Here is a 17,981-nt window from a genome sequence, read left to right as displayed (position 1 = left end):
ACACACACACACACACACACGCACGCACGCACACACACACACACACACACACACACACACACACACACACACACACACACACACACACACACACACACACATATATATCGATACATATATATATATATATCGATATATATATATATATCGATATATATATATATATATATCGATATATATATATATATATATATATATATATATATCGATATATATATATATATATATCGATATATATATATATATATATCGATATATATATATATATATATCGATATATATATATATATATATCGATATATATATATATATATCAAGATTAATCAACGGATTAATCAACGGATTAATCAACGGAATATAGTGTCTGCAAGTTGATGAGTACCTCATATCCCCCTCCATTTTCTTATTGCTATATATATATATATGTGTGTGTATATATATATATATATATATATATATATATATGTATGTATGTATATATGCGAGTGTATGTAAGAATGTGTTTTTACGCCTGCGAAATTGATGGGCATTAGAATCGAAATTGGAAACTCATAGTTGCAAAGCGAACTTCTCAACCTCACTGGCATACCTGCGCGTGCGCACGCACACGCACACACACACACACACACACACACACACACACACATTGCCAACCACATGGTGCCGTGTTCAGTTCCACTACATGGTGTCTTGTGCGTCATAAAGCCTTGTGAGTGGATCTGGTAGCCGGAAACTGAAAGAAGCCCCTCGTATATGTATATACATGTATATGTGGATTTGTGTGAATGTGAGTGTGTGTGTGTGTATGTGTGTGTGTGTGTGTGTGTGTGTTTCGCATCGCCGCTTAACAACCGGTGTTGTTGTTTTTACGTCCCCGTAACGTAGCAGTATGGAAAAAGAGACCGACAGATAAGCTTCATACTGTTAAAGAAATGTACTGGAGTCGAATCCTTCGATTATAATTATTCAAGACGGTGCCCCAGCATGGCCGCAGTCTAATATATATATATATAGGCGTAGGAGTGGCTGTGTGGTAAGTAGCTTGCTTACCAACCACATGGTCCCGGGTTCAGTCCCACTGCGTGGCATCTTGGGCAAGTGTCTTCTACTATAGCCTCGGGCCGACCAAAGCCTTGTGAGTGGATTTGGTAGACGGAAACTGAAAGAAGCCCGTCGTATGTATGTATATATATATGTATGTGTTTGTGTGTCTGTCTTTGTCCCCCCAACATCGCTTGACAACCGATGCTGGTGTGTTTATGTCTCCGTAACTTAGCGGTTCGGCAAAAGAGACCGATAGAATAAGTACTAGGCTTCTAAAGAATAAGTCCTGGGGTCGATTTGCTCGACTAAAGGTGGTGCACCAGCATGGCCGCAGCCACTTGGCTGAAACATATAAATAAAAAAAATATATAAATAAAAAAAAAATGTATATATGTACACGAATATAAGTATGTTCGTGTGTGTGTATGCGAGTGTGCCCGTGTATGCATATATGTGCGTGTCTGTGTGTATGCGTGTGTGGCTTTGTGTGTGTGTGTGGCTTTGTGTGTGCGTGTGTGCATATGTGTGTGTGTGTGTGTCACTCTTTCTCGCTTCACTACACGCACACACACACACACACACGCCACACACACACACACATACAAACTCACACGCACACACGTACACACACGTTCATACCTTCGCTTTTTCCTACTCCACCTCTCACTGTTTTGAACTGATTTACTCCCTCCTACATAGAGACAGTGAGAGAGAAAGAGAGAGATGGAGAGATCTAAACACATATTGTGTGAGAGGGAGAATAAAAAGAGTGAGTATTTAAAGTAGGAGGAGCAGATAGAAGCGTGTGTCTGTTGTATTGTATGTATGTGTGTATAAATATTTGTGTGTGTGATTGTGTATGTGTTCTCTTTAGTTCTTTTTTTACTTCTGTTATTTATGACTTTATTATTTCACTAATTCTCTCTCTCTCTCTCTCTCTTTCTCTGCCTTGATCATTCCCTCTATACTACTTCCTACTATCTCTATCACCCTACAGCTCTCCCTGTATCTCTTTCACTCTCTATATCTCTCATTCACTCACTCACTCTTTATATCTCTCAACCTCTCTCTCTGTCCCACCCTCACTCTCTCTCTATACTACTTAACTGCTACGGCTACAGGTTCATGTCAGTTCCTCCGTCTCCACCCTCTTAGGCTGAACATCCTTGCTATAATGTTTCTCTTTTACTTCTCTCTCCCTTTCCCTCTCCACTTCTATTATTTATACCTTCCCCTGCTACTCTTTCTTGTTGATATTACCTTCTCTTTCTTTCCCCATTCCTTCTCGTTATTGCTACTACTCCTTTGCCTCCCCTTCCTTCTGCATGTTATTAGTCGGTTTCCCCTCTTGTAAACTCTTCAGTCCTACCACAGGCAGTCCGGCCAGTTATACGTTTACCATACGGGGAATTATTACTACTCTACTAAACATTTGAGAAAAATGTCTAACTAAAATATACAGTTCACACATAAATATATACACTCCCACACACAAATATATAAATATATATTCAACATATCAAGTTAATCTTGCATTATTATATACACTTCTCTTCGGGTATTTCACTAAATACCTATATACACACAAGCAATATATATATATACATACATATATAGCCTATCACAGAAAATATATTCTACATACGTCCATTCTTACATGCGTATATGCACACACTCATAAATACATATACATATATACCATACATTTTCATACGCAGTAGCGTACTTGTATACACATACATAATTTAACATATTTTCATACTATGAGGAGGAAACGAATGTAATTCAACTATGATTTAACTATTACTGGGAAACCTGACAGAAGAAAATATATATTGTTAGCAGGTAAACCTACTTGTCATTTCATATATATATATATATATATATATATATATATATATATATATATATATATATATATATATATATATATATATTATATGTTCTCCGCCTCTTGTTTATAATGAAGTCTGCATGTATTTTAATTATTCATTATAAATGCACTTTTAGACTGTAAAACAAATTTAAACATATACTTTACATTGACGGTGCGTTATATGTTTACACATGGACAGGAACACACACACATATATATATATTCTTTAATATAAAAATATTCTTAGAGTGAGTGATGAAAGGAGTTTTCGGGGGACAGGCTACGAAATATGTCGGGGTATCCATTGAAATTTAAATGACGTGAAAAGTAATGTATACATTGATACATTGTATGGAATTGAATGTCCTAAGCATAGGACCGCCAATCAAGGAATTTCACAGCTGTATTCCCCGGCTTACAGGCCATTTCCAAACCGATAGCTGCGCGCATGTGTACACATTTCATGTTTTCAGATATATATATATATATATATATATATATATATATATATATATATATATATATATACATGTGTGTGTGTGTGTGTGTGTGTGTGTTTACACGCGCGCGACCAAATTTACAGCTTATTTCCTGGATCTGTGTATTTGTGTGTTATCTTGACTACAAACATGAGTGTATTAAAAAAATTCAATATATCCATCCACATGAGATATCGGAATAAATGACTCGGTGAATATTGTCATCATTTTCGTACTATTGTCGGATGAACTGTATGACTATTGTTTATAATCGTTGTTTATTCTTCACTGGTTTGTCGCTTACTCGTATAAATGTACGGTACATACTAGCATGCACACACACATTCACACAACAAGTATGTTATAGCAGGATAGATCGGGCACTGTTTACAAACGGAGATAAAAACTGCTCCATACATAAAATAGTTTGTCTTATTGTACATTCGAAGAGAAAAAAAAGCACATAAAAATATAATGAAACCCAATACAAGATGGTAAATAAAATACATAATCTCTTGGTGGAGGAGACCTATGTACAAAGTTGTTCCAACCGTGGCGATCATGTTTTACTACTTTGAAAAACACAACGCGTGTCTGTCTGTGCGTGTAGTACTTTATTTTTGATGGTCTTACTTTATAATTCATTTACTACAAACTACGAAACTATTAGTGACCTGTGTTTTATGCGTAAACTCTACTAATGTACTGTTTACAAATATGTGTGCGTATGTGTATTTTGTGGTTGACCTATACACTTTGTTCAAAGTCAGCCGTTTTATAACAACACATGTGTTAGACTCAGATATTTGTCCGCTTATTTCTGTAACACAAGAAATACACACACACACACACATCCGCGCGCATACAAACACTCGCGCGCTCCTGACACCCTTAAAAAATCCATCTTGTAGACATCATACTGACACACAATGCGTTCGTCCCTTACACTCAACCTGTTCATGTCTGTTACATGTGTGCGTATAATATATATATATATATATATGTGTGTGTGTGTGTGTGTGTGTGTGTGTGTATAATATATACCTTTAGTGAATGCAAAGTCTCGGGTCTTATCGAGCAAACACCCGTATGATCCGACCATAAGCAACGGGTAATTTTTTTCTTCTTCTTTTTAATCCAGTCTGTATCTAGGACAACATTATCCAGCCTGTTCCCTATTTTTTTTTTAACCTAACATGTTGAGAGAGATTTCTTTGGTATTTCTAGTAGGGCGAGTCACTACATAGCCTCTGTAACGATTTGTTTTGTGTAGTCCCAAATCTACCCTGATTGTGTTAATTCTTATTGATCCAAGTCGTTCTTGCTGTGACTATACCGTCTTTTTTCCATCTTTTATTTTTCCTAACAGGGTATATCTGACTTCACTATCCAATGTGATTTTCATTTATCTTTTTTAAAAGGTTGAAAAGGTTGAAAAGTTGACGGTGATTTGACTGCTATTTCTACCTAGCAGGTCAAGAGCGACTACAAATTTATCTTGTAATAGCTATCAAGCGTTGAGCTCCATCCAGGTCCGAACTAATCGAAAGATCTTCCAACTGCGAGCAAACATTGAATATCTAATCTAAGGACTACGTTATCACCAACCCGCCCCCCGTTTTTTTTCTTTTTGTTTTTATTTTAAAGATGGATAGCATGTGTAATGTTAAGGAGATTTGACTGCTCTTTCTTGTAGCTAAAGGAACCACGAAAGCGATTCCTCGTGAACCTCCGTTGTTGTTGGATTGTGTGTGTGTTCTTGAAATGTCCCAGTTTAATTAAAAAACAACAACAACAACTTATAAATGCTTACTACTAAGCTGCTACTACTACTACTACTACTACTATTACTACTACTATTACTGCTACACGTCCCGTAAATCAGAACGTTTCACTAAAAATATATCACCTCGTACTGTTTACTTTAAATAGGTTTTGCAGGCGGAACTCAAATTCAAACATACACGCACCCCTACTTCTGTCCTTGTTCTTCTGTTCAGCATATTATATCATTCTTGTTCTTCTAGCTGGTGTTAAAATTTCTATTTGGGATGTTTTCGTTGTTGAGTTTATGATTTTCTTCTCGCTTTTTATTTGTTTATCTGGGTTAGTTTGTGTTTTTTTTATTGCTGCTGTTTTTAGTAACTATCTAGTTAGATATGTTTTTCTTTGTAGCCATATATTTACACACACAGAGAGACATGCATGCATCTATAGATGTGTATGTGAACTACTGGATTATAATATCTGGGAGCGTGAAATTCAGAGTAAAGATTTACAATGAAAAATAAGGTTCACTTTCTAATAAAATATACATGCTGTACTTTTTACTCTTGTATACTACTTTTCCTTCGTTTGTAAACAGAAGTGTTCACTAATTTGTGTGTGTGTGTGTGTGTGTGTGTAAAAGAGAGACAGACAGATGTGTGTGTTATTGTCAGACATCGTATTGCTGCAAGGTTTTTAATCCCGAGGCAAATAAATTATTCTGTTGCTATCATCCTCTGCGGCTCTCTCTACATTATTAACATTGTGTGGTTTATTCATGTCAGTCTTGATTTGGGAGTGGGAAGACCTTTTATTTACTTGTTTTCAGTCATTAGACTGTGGCCATGTTGGGGCACCACCTTCAGTTATTTTGGTCAATTGTATCGGCCCCCGTACTTGTTTTTTTTTCTTTATTAAAAAACCTGGTATTTATTCTATCGGTGACTTTAGCCGAATCGCTAAGTTATGGTAACGTAAACACACCAGGACTGGGTATCAAACTGTAGTGGGGTTCACACATGCACAAAGACACACTCACACATTTGCATATATGAATACATATATATGTATATATAAATACGACGGGCTTCTTTCAGTTTCCATTTACCAAATCCACTGACCAGGCTTTGGTCGGTCCAAGGCTATAGAAGACACTTGCCCAAAGTCCCATGCAGTAGGACTAAACTCGGAACCATGTGATTGGGAAGCAAGCTTCTCACCATATATATATATATATATATATATATATATATATATATATATATATATATATATATAAATCAAGGGTAGGACAGAATGAACACAACAAGCGTGAAGTGTGTTTGTAGTGTGAATGAAATTTGTAATAAAATTATTATTTTGCTTTATCTTTTATTTCATCTTTTTATTTTAATTGACAACTCTAATTAACATCCTAAAAAGTAAAACTCATTCATAACTAATTGGGGGTCTTACTTCTTCCTATATATGTTTACGTTTAGTTTTATGAAGAACAAAATAAGTTTCAATAAACGTTGTTGTTGTTGTTTAACCCTTGGTCAGCCCTGTATGGACAGGCCCGATGATCAAAGTTATTTCCAGTTTTAACATTCTAATGTTTAGGTAATGCATTCATTGCAGGACAACATTCTTTTATACATACATCCTTTTCTCGAGGTTGTAGTGTATGATTTGAGGTAGATTCCGGTGCTATTTCTAACGAAATGAATTTGCTTACTTAATGTACCTGGTTTGTTGTATTTAAATATAAAATTATTTCGAATCGAATCGCAGAGAAATTAGTTGAGATATAGTTTGTGTTTTTGTCTGTTTTTTTTTATTTTGGTGGGGAGAGGTTAGTTTAGAGGGGAGGGAATAGAAAGGCAAACTTTGAGCTCCATGAATTATACAGCGAAATTGTACAATCCTCTTCTTAATTCAATTTCTTTCGGGTTTCTGGGAGATTAGCGTTTTATTTCAATGAGCTTAATCGGTTCAGTAGACTATTAAATTAATAATAATAATAATAATAAACAAAGCTTGTTAAGAGCCAAGTTGACCCCAGTCGAGCACAGAATCAAAAGTTTTTTTCCCAGTTACGGTCAGCATGTATTATCTTCTTCACCAGACAATACATCGAAGACCACGTTTCGAAAGTGTCCTTCGGCGGAGTCTGCTCTGAGAGGTTTTGTTGCTGTTATTATGTAAGTTGAGCGAGCGTTTAGAGGTTCGCTAGTTATGTTAGCTAGCGTGTGTGTGTGTGTGTGTGTCTGTGTGCGTGTGTGCAAGTTGAGCTGAAATACCTAATGTTTCCAACTGGTTGTGGTGGGGGTCCTTTCAGAAGAAGTAAGTGTCACAATGTTATGCTCCGCTGACTTTCTTGAAATCGTTTATTCTTATTTTTTTTATGTGCTTATTTACCAAATTTTTTTTCAACTGTATGTATAACAGAGCGAGCCAACTTAGGTCGCTTGTCTATGTAGTACCGCAATTTTTAACTGAAGGGAAAATTTCTCCCTGGAGAGAAATTTCAGAATTCCAGGGGAAGATTTGAGTATTCTGGGCGGCGGAGGGGGTATATTTTTTATCATTATTTACAGTGATGTTGTTTAGATTTATACTTCTTAATGTTTGATTTTTAAGGATGCTAATGTTAACTTCATATAAAAGACTGGTAATGTAATATAGGTTGTTGTATGCAAGACTACCTTTTTTTAAAATTATTTTTCATTGTAATATATGTAGTAGGGTGAACTGGTAAAGGAGGTATACTGAAAAGCAGGTTAAGAAACCTGCTGGTTTAGAAATAGCAACCAAATCTATTCAATCACCTACCGTCCTACAGAGCGGTACGGATAGCACACGCACAGCACACTGTCAGAAGAAAAATTAACTGGAACCTTTCTTAATCACAGCTGACATGAGTCTAGACTTGACAACTGGTCTCTGTTATTTAACTAGCCCTTTGTTCCCTTAATTTCGATGCAAGTTGTAGTGGGTGTATGAACGATAGTGATTGCAAGTAATAATGGTAGGGGCCAGTTTTCTAAGCAGGAGCTGATCCTAACTCCTGCTGACCATTCTGTTATTTATTCATATACCTTTGAATCATTCTTATCGTTTGTTTTCTTTCTCTTCCAGGACCTAAAAGTGTATATTATCCGTCATCTGACTAGTCGGCTGTTTAACACCAAACCAATACCACTGACACGACAACGAATAACTATTACAACTTAAACCACACGTTGTAATCAAAGCGAGTTATACCAGTTTCAAGGAAATTAAACTGCTCGGGTTATTAATTTATTTATCATATTTTAGTAGTGTTATTTCAACATACACCTATATTTTTGAACAATAAGAAAACACAATAACCCACGTTGCACAATTATCGGTATTTACAAAACTTGTTCTTCGAGTGGATTACAGTTTATTGAAGAATTTATTTGCCTAGCATTACAGTTACTTTTGAGCTAATTGTCTTTCACAACTTTCACAGCTGTCTCATGCCTACATATATTCACCCACGTGTGTCCTGAGACTTACGAGAAGTTAATCCTATCAACAAAGCAAGGCTACATTTGCGTATACGCATGTGTGGATGTATTTAAGGAATTTCTTTTGATGGTAACTTTATTGGCGGATCGGCAGCTGTGCTTGCTTATTAGTAGTGGTAGTAGCAGTTTGCTTGTTTGGAAATTCTTGCTTCGTGCCAACAGAATAGAAATCTGTTCACGATCACTCCGGTCAGCGCTTATTTTCGGAATTAGCAGCCTGCATACTTGAAGTAAAAGAAATCCTGTCGATAAAATCTATTAACCTCTGACTGTTTGCTGTGAACAGTTGTGTCCAGTAGTCGGACAAGACAAACGGACGGATGACCAGCTGACAGTTTCGACACATATGGCCAATAGCTTGGACTTACAAGTGCTAAGAAGATAGATTAAGCATTATTTCACACATTCTTTAATCACAATTATCATAATCGCCATCATCACTAGCCACGTCAGTAATATTGCAACTATCTGACAACTATCTTTATCGTGTCTCTTGTAACAAGTGCTATATTTGTCACTATTTATACTGGATTTCTTTCCATTTTCATCAACAACCACCAAGCAGTTGAAATGTAATAAGCTACTAGCCTCAATCATTCAGCTCCATGAAAATAATATAATTTGTGTGCGTGTGTAATCTGTGTTCGACACTTGTTCATAGATTCGTCATTTTTCTGCGAATTTGTGGACGTAAGACATACATACTACGTTCGAAACTATTTTCCACCCTTCACATTCGTTGACTAATGTCTGGAAAGGGATGGAGGGGTGCTCCTGTAGTCATCACTACTGTCACCAATTGCGAGATATTCGCAACAGAACAATGCTTTCGGTCGTTCCTCCGATGGCCTACACAGAAAGAACAGTCGACCTTGTTATGCCGGTGATGACCAGCGTGGCTCCTATCAGAGCTCAGTCTTTTCCTTCTGGACATCAGTTAATGAACAATCAGTCGTCGGCCATCACACCGGTTTCCAAGGACTTGCTGGCCGAGTCTCTGTCGTCTTTTACTGACAGCGGACAGACAACCGTAGTAAAATGTTCACCAACAACACAATCGTCAAAGTTCCACCACATCTCACCGACTGTGATATCTGCAAACTTAAAGAGCGAGCGACGCACTACTGTAAAACCAACGGCGTCTCTCCTCTCCTTTCGGGGTTTTGCCCCCAACTGTGAATCCAGCACCGTACAGTACTGTTGTTGCTGTCCTTCTTACTCCAATGACTCTGGGAAAGCTCCCGCTGGCTGTTCTGTCCCTGCTGATGCGTCACAGTTCAGCGGCGTCTCCAAGGAGATGCGAACCGTAGACGGAGGAGGATTGTTATTGCATACATCATCATCACCACCACCACCACCACCGCCACGATCATCATTATCAACACTTTCATTAAAATCGTTACCACTATCGCCACATTTTATGTCGGAACCGGACAAAAACTCGTTGAAATCTCCTAACTCTTTCTTCCCTGCAACTCGCTGTAAAAACACTTGCTGTCCTGGTGCATCGGATCTTGCGGCGACGACGACGACGACGATAACAGCTGCCACAACAACAACAACAACAACAATCAATAACAAAACCTTTTCTAACTCTCCAGCGTTGGAAGATAAAAAAAAATATACCGAAAATATTTCACTGGCGTCATCGTCATCATCACCACCACCACCACCACCACCACCACCCCTAACGACGACAGCAACAACCTTCTTTCCTGGGTTGTCATCTCAATCATCGTCGTCGTCGCCGTCGTCGACGTTGTCATCAGTGCTGTCAGCGTTGTGTTCGCTGCTGTTGACCAAGCCTCGTCTATTTGCCAGTTTGTCCGCAAATCTGTCCTCCTCTCTCACCACCACCATCGCCTCATGTCGGCAAACGGTTGCCTGGCAACCCCAGCGCCTTCTACTGCTTTTCCTTGGTCTATTAACTCTACTATCAGTCGCAGGTAAGTCCATCAAACCCAAAACAAATCGTTGCAATTTTTCTTTTCAAAAATATTTATTAATTTTTTTCTCTGTTTATACTCTATATTTTATTTCTTTATTATTTTTTTACCCTATATTTATTTCCATATTTCGTCCTACTCTTATCTGTAGCTATTATTGTATGTACTGAGTAATACTCAAGGTCGGATGGAATGTTGTGTTGCATAGTGGCAGAAACAGTAAAGCGCTAAGTTACTATTCGTGTTGCGTACATTCCGAGTTCAAATCTTATCAAGAGTCGACTTAGAGTTTTAACTAAGTGGAAGGAAGCTAGATAACGTACCAGATGTGTGTATGCATGCGACATATACATACATACAGGTGGGCCAAAAGTCAATTGCACAATAAATAAAATGGCAATGTTTGGGTACGTGATTCTTGGCCCACCCTGTGTGTGTGTGTATATACATATGTATTAATTGGTATTTTTACAGACAGTAATATATATATATATATATATATATATATATATGCAGCTAATGAAGGAATAATTCCATAAGTGGCTTCTTTGTTTCCCTATGTGTTCGTTCTGTTGTCTGTAAACATAGCCCGTTTTGTTTTTATGTCCCTGTTCATTTTCCTAACGTCCTGTACCCAGATATGCATCTATATATACATGTAAATGTATGTATACATGCATATGCTTATATATTGTATTATATATATATATATATATATATATATATATATATATATATATATATATATATATGATGTACAAAATGAAAATGAGTTAGAACAGCGCAGATGAATAGTGGGGTATAAATAAATAAGTGTGTGTGTGTGTGTTTGAGTGATTATGTAACTCCATTTACTCAAAATAGTGTCATACATATTTAGTGATTTTAAAGAGGGTACCGGTATAACGTTTGCGCCACGATGGCTCGACGAACCGGCTTCTATTAAAGTTCCTAACTTATGTTGATAATTTTCATGTCCAACACCTTGTCATGTCACTCCTATTTGCGACTGTCTCATGCATAAGAATTTTATAGGACCAATACACCAGATTTGTCTTTTAATGCAAATGCTTTAGGGCAATGAAGTTGGTCTCGTGTAAGGATGTTTTCTTGAGAGAATTTTAATATGAAGACTGTTACTGTTGTTGTTTTAATCCCAGATTAGGCTATGCATCAAAAAGGGGGTCATATTTTCCAAGACAGTAGCAAAGACACATTGTACAGAATGTGACCGTGCGTCTATTTTTTGTTTTTGTTTTGTTTTAGAGATAATCGGCTGCTATTTTTAGCAAATCCATTGACCATTTAGAACTTCCTCGTTGATTTGATATACGAGTTGTCGTTATTTTAACCCCGTGTCAATCTCGATAAAAATGCGCTGACTCACTCTACTATTTCAGTCATTGGTCTGCGGCCATACTGGGGCACAGCCTTCAGTTTAGTCGACACACACATACTTACTTTGTCTAATGCTTACTCTATCAGTAGACAAACCAGCACCGGTTGCTAAGCGTTTGGAGACCATTTCGCAGTCTCTGCCGAGGTCGATTTTGCCTTTCATCCTTTCGGGTTCGATGAAATAAGTACCAGTGATATATTGGTGTCGATGTAATCGACTTATCCCTTCCCTCACAATTACTAGCCTTGTGCGGAAAATGTGAAACCAATATATAATTCACCCAGGAAGGTACGTACCCAAGATTCTTGCACTTATCTAACAACTTTTCACTTCTCCTCAAATTCCTTATCGCCCCCTTACCTCTGAAAGATCGATAAATAAGTACTTACACTGTTTATTAGTCCCCATTAAATTATATGCTATTTATTCTAGTAATAATTACTCGACTACAACTAAAAAGAAGCCTGTGTATAGTTGCTCAATCTGCTAGACATAGCAACCAAATTTCCTTCAAATGAAATAATTTTTAAATTTTTACTGGTTTCAGTCATTGGGTTGCTGCCATACTGGGGCACCGCCTTGAAGAGTTTAGTTGAACAAATTTATCCTTAGTACTTATTTTTTAAGCCTGGTACTTTTTTATCGAATTCGTTTGCCGAACTGCTCTATTACGGTGACGAAAACAAACCAGCACTAATTGTCAATCGGTGAAGGAGGACAATGACACGCAAATTTTATATATATAATATACACCCTTACCCACACACGGCGGGCTTCTTTAGTTTCCGTTATTCAAATCCACTCACGAGGCTTTGGTTGGCCCGGATCTACAGTAGAAGACATATGCCCAAGGTACTGCACAGCAGGACTGAACTCAAGTCCACATGGTTGGAAATCAAGCTTCTTAAACACACAGTAACTCCTGCACCTATCCCTAGATTTATTTATGTATTCATTTATTTTTGTTTTAAGGGGCAAAATGATAGAGTAGACAATGTATCTTCTAGACGTACTATGTGAATAAAAATAGGATGGGTGGTCACATTTAGAATGGTGCAATCATGGTCTGTTCAACCAGGCTGTTGATAACGCTCTGGCACAACGAGGCCATATTTAGGAAGAGAGGGAGTGTAGTCGATATATCGAAGTGCTTTGATTGATACTTATTTTATCAATCCCAGGAGGAGGAAAAGTAAAATCAGAACCGTTGGCATTTGAAATCAGAACCAAAAAAACTCAACTACCATCAAGCTTTTCATGTTTTTTTTTGTTGTTGTTTTTTTAATCGCCTGACTCTCTATCAGTTGTACACCATCCACCGTACCAATGGGGCAAGATTATTGCTCATTGATTTTGGTAGAAACACTAGCGCACCAGATTAGATATATGCTCAATAGTAATTAACTTCATCTGTCTGCATTATGAGTTCAAGTGCCGCCGAGGTCGATCGATTTTTATTTATTTATCTATTTATTTATATTACGTCTGACGGGTCGATTGAAAATAAGATTGTGCTACCCATGAACTTGAGTCTGGTTTAATGCAATGGTGCACCAGTTGAGCTAACCATATGGCTCCCCCACCTCCCAAAAAAATGAGTCACAATGACATTTGTATAATTTTTAGGAAGAAAATGTATGCTTATCTTTTTTATCTTTCACCTGTTTCATTCACTGGACTGTGGTCATTCTGTGGCACCGAACTGAGATTTTTTTTTTAAGACGAACGAATTGACCCTGGTACATTTTTTTTTATTAAGCACTGGTACTTATTCTGCGTGTCACGTTTTTGCAGAACTGCTATGTTACTAGGACGTAAACTGCCCCCGGTTGTGAAGCTGTGGTGGGGGAACAAAGACACACATACACATATATAAGATATGCATCTGTCTGTTTCTGTGTGGTATATATATATATATATATATATATATATATATATAAACAAACAAACAAACAAACAAACAAGTTTGTTTTTCGAAGCGTTGAAATGTATTGTAGAACAAAAGATAAATTTTAATCAACGCGTAGATATTGAACATTATATATATATATATATATACATATATATATATATATGTATATATATGTATATATATATATATATATATATATATATATATATATATATATATATATATAAAGAATAAAATCCTTTTTTTCTTTTAAAAGCAGAAAAATTTGTCGGCACCCAGCCATGAGGATCGAACTATCCGGATATTAGAGGAGTGTGATTAAAATTTATCTTTCTACTAGTTATAGATAGATAGATAGATAACATAGAAGAAATGTTAAAAATAATGGCCATTACTTATACGTAATTCTGTGTAAAAACCAGTTTATCTGGAAGCCATCCACGGATTTACAATATAGAATTGCGATGAACCCAAACCTTGGACCCTACCAAAAGATTACCTGGACTTCTTCACTATGCTAAGTAACATTGTTAGCCTGGTGTGCCACCGAGAGCCGATGAAGTATTTTGCCCGGATTGATAATCCCACACTCACTATTTGTTATATGCTTTTTGGTGTTTATGTGTGAATGTGTGTGTGCTCACACGACGGGCTTCTTTCTTTCCGTCTACCAGATTTAATCACAAGGCTTTGTTCGAAGCAAAGCTATTGTAGAAGACCTCAGATGCCGCCACTGTGGGACTGAACCCAGAACTGTGTAATTGGGAAATAAACTTCTTACTACACAGCCATGCCAATTACCTACATGATTATATCCTTTTATATTTTTGCTATTAAATATTATTAGGAATTTATATTAAAAAAATATTGTTAGAATAATTTGTATTGCACATAAACTCTAACAATAAAATCTTACGCGGACTCCCAAGGGCCATACAGACCCCAGTTTAGAACCATTGGAGTAAACCTTTCAAGGCGGTGACCTGGATGGCTGTAATCCAAAGGCTGAAAAGAGTTACGAGAAGATTATTGGTCAGTTTTGTGGTATGCAGAAGAAGTCTTGTAATCCAGTTTCGACTACTCCCTTTCGTTTGCGACAGCAATGTTTATTATTGGGAGAGTTATGTACGCGCGATTAAAGGTTCCCATTTGCTAAACCTGTATTACTTTAAGGACTCGATTCCAGCACTTCGCTGCCATTTTCATATGAAACAAAAACAAACATTTTATCCTCCTTCATTTGTTCCTTTTCGAAATGCATCAACTCCTAATTCTTTTGTTTCAACTTCTCTGGAAGAAATTTAATTAAAAAAAAAACAAATCTTTAATCAAATCCTTAGGAAGGCCTTGACTATCGCAATTTCTCGTTCTCCTTACTCTATACATGTATGTTGTTCCGTTGTGGACTGATCACGTGTTTAAATCTAAAGGACTACTTTACACGAATTGGAGCCCAAAACGTAAGACTGTCTCGTGTATTTTATCGTCAAAGCTGTTCTGGAGCAACGTGTTACACACAAACACACACACACACGATTGAATAGACCACGAAACTTAGTGGAACTGAGTTTAACTCTTTTGTATTCAGATTATTCTGTCAAATGTAATGCTTATTTATTCACCTTGTTTTGAATTAATCTTGCAATAGTTTAGAATGACATTGTAAGGTTGGTGTGTGAGGCCGGATCTGGTCAGTTTGAACGTATAGTATGATATTTTTGGCCAGCTATCGCTCGTTAAAATGCTAGTGTTAACTTTCATGAAATGATTGTGTGTGTGTGTGTGTGTGTGTGTCTATACACTCACACGTGTGTTGGGCTTTAGGCTCTTAGGGGCACTACCTATCCCTTCCCATGAAATTGCTACACTTGTGGAAAAACTTGAAAGCATTATTATTACTGAGTGGTATAATAGCGGAGTCGTTGAAAGTGGTGGATAAATTGCCTACTGGTACTTCACCTCAGTTCAAAGTCCAACAACTTCAATTTGTCAATCATCCCTCTATGGTCGATATAATTGCCTACATCTTGCTCACCAGATTTTGGCAAATGATAGGAAACCCTATCTCATTGCTGACATCACCCCTACTATGCCATATATATATATATAGAGGGAGAGGGGGGAGGGAGGGGGAATAGTGGTTCTCGAAGCACATCTCATACAGCATGGGCAGCTCTGACTTTTGCTATTCAAAAGGGTTCTTTAAACCTAATATTTGCATACTATTCTTTATAGTGGTATGTGATTTCAAAGAAGTTTATCGAATTTTTATGACAACTACACACACACACACGCACGCTTATATAGACCTTTTTATTTTAAATACAGGAAGCACTCGATGAACTCTGTAGTATAATAATTTAATCAGTCTCTGTGGAAAGCGGAAACGCGAAACTGATATCTTTCAAGTATTTTTCGTCAATATTTCAAGTTTCTTTAGGGTTTATAGAGACAAGGGTGGTGTGATGTGATAGTAAATGTCAACGGGAAAATCTTTGCATTTAGAGAAAACGCTTAATATTTTCAGATGTCCTTTTTTTTTATGTATCCATCACCGATTCTAGCCTGCTAATTCTGATTGCCGATATTATTAGCTTACCAATTCCAGGGGCTATCGCCATTAGCTTACCAGTTCTCGTGGTTATAGTTATCACTGTTTTGACAGTTCTTGTAGCTGTTTGTTACCACTTGCCTGCCAATTCTGGTCCAGTGGTTCCACTTCTGATGACGGATTAATTTCTACTAGCTTAGCAATTCCGATGGGTGTTAACTTGTACCACTAGCTTACTAATTCCATTGGCTGGCAATTGTCACTAGCTTTCCAATTTGTGGATGGAATATTTATCATCAGTTTTCCAATTCTGTTGGCTTTCCATACATTTATCTATTATCTTTTTTACAGTCATTAGACTGCGGTCATGCCCGGGTACCGCCTTGGAGAATTTTCGGTCGAATGTATCGACCACAGTACTTATTTTTTATTAAGCATGGTATTTATTCTATTGGGACTCTTTTGCCGAACTGCTAAGTTACGTTAACTTGAACACACCAACACTGGTTGCCAAGCTGTGGTGGGGGACGAAGACACACACACACACACACACACATATACATACATAACATTCATATGTGTGTATATACATATATATATATATATATATATATATATATATATATACATATATATATATATATATATATATATATATAATATACACAACCATATACATACACACACACGTCAGGCTTCTTTCAATTTCCGTCTACCAAATTCACTCAAAAGGCTTTGGTCGGGCCGAACTTATAGTGCTCAAGGTACCACGCAGTATGACCGAACCCAGAACCATGTGGTTGGGAAGCAAGCTTCTTACCACACAGCCACGCCTGTACCTTATAGTTTTTGTTTTGGAAATTAAAAAAAAAAAAAAAACGATTGTAATACTCTGCATAGTTTAATTATTCTCCAGGACACTCTGTCATTCTCAATCATAGTTGACCTGGGGCTAAACATTTTGAGTTTCAGCTCTGTACTCGACTCATCACTTTTCTTTTTTTTTTTAATTGAACCTGGGTAGTTTCTTGTAGTCTTCTATTTTTGGTGAGGTTATAATAATTAACAAAAATACTCATAAATATCATCACGGTGTGTAAGTAGATGTGAATGGATGGGCTTGGAAAATAGATAGATGCACCAAAATTGAGATTTTGATGGATAGATGAATGGATGGATGGTTCGAGAGAATGAATAAAGTAGACGGACAAATACATATATATATATATATAAAGAAGAATGGGAAGATCGATTGAAAGAAAGAATAACTGGATGATAGATAGATGGATTGATGCGTTTAGAAGATAGATGATTAGATAAATGGATCGGTGGATGGATAGATTGGTAGATATGGTTATACATAATATGTATTAAGCTCAAATGCGGAATCCTCCGCAATTTTAGCCGATAACAATCAGTTTTGCTTACACTGGCGTTGCCTCCACTGAAATATATATACATATATATATAT

General features: G+C 36.8%; 1 protein-coding gene across 1 annotated transcript in view; it reads left to right on the top strand.

Annotated features, from left to right (window-relative positions):
- The first annotated feature begins 2,405 nt into the window (after positions 1-2,405).
- The window catches only part of LOC106883917 (uncharacterized), a 123,563-nt gene continuing 107,987 nt past the window's right edge, over positions 2,406-17,981 (top strand). Inside the window, exons 1-2 of the mRNA XM_014935054.3 lie at positions 2,406-2,889; positions 8,287-10,648. Of these exons, the coding sequence (XP_014790540.2) occupies positions 9,463-10,648 (1,186 nt within the window). The 5' untranslated portion in view covers positions 2,406-2,889; positions 8,287-9,462. The remainder of the gene's footprint in view (positions 2,890-8,286; positions 10,649-17,981) is intronic.

The sequence above is a fragment of the Octopus bimaculoides genome, chromosome 2 (genome assembly GCF_046866305.1).
Source record: "Octopus bimaculoides isolate indiv1 chromosome 2, ASM4686630v1, whole genome shotgun sequence".
NCBI lineage: Eukaryota > Metazoa > Mollusca > Cephalopoda > Octopoda > Octopodidae > Octopus > Octopus bimaculoides.
This window is presented reverse-complemented; position numbering and strand designations above follow the sequence as displayed.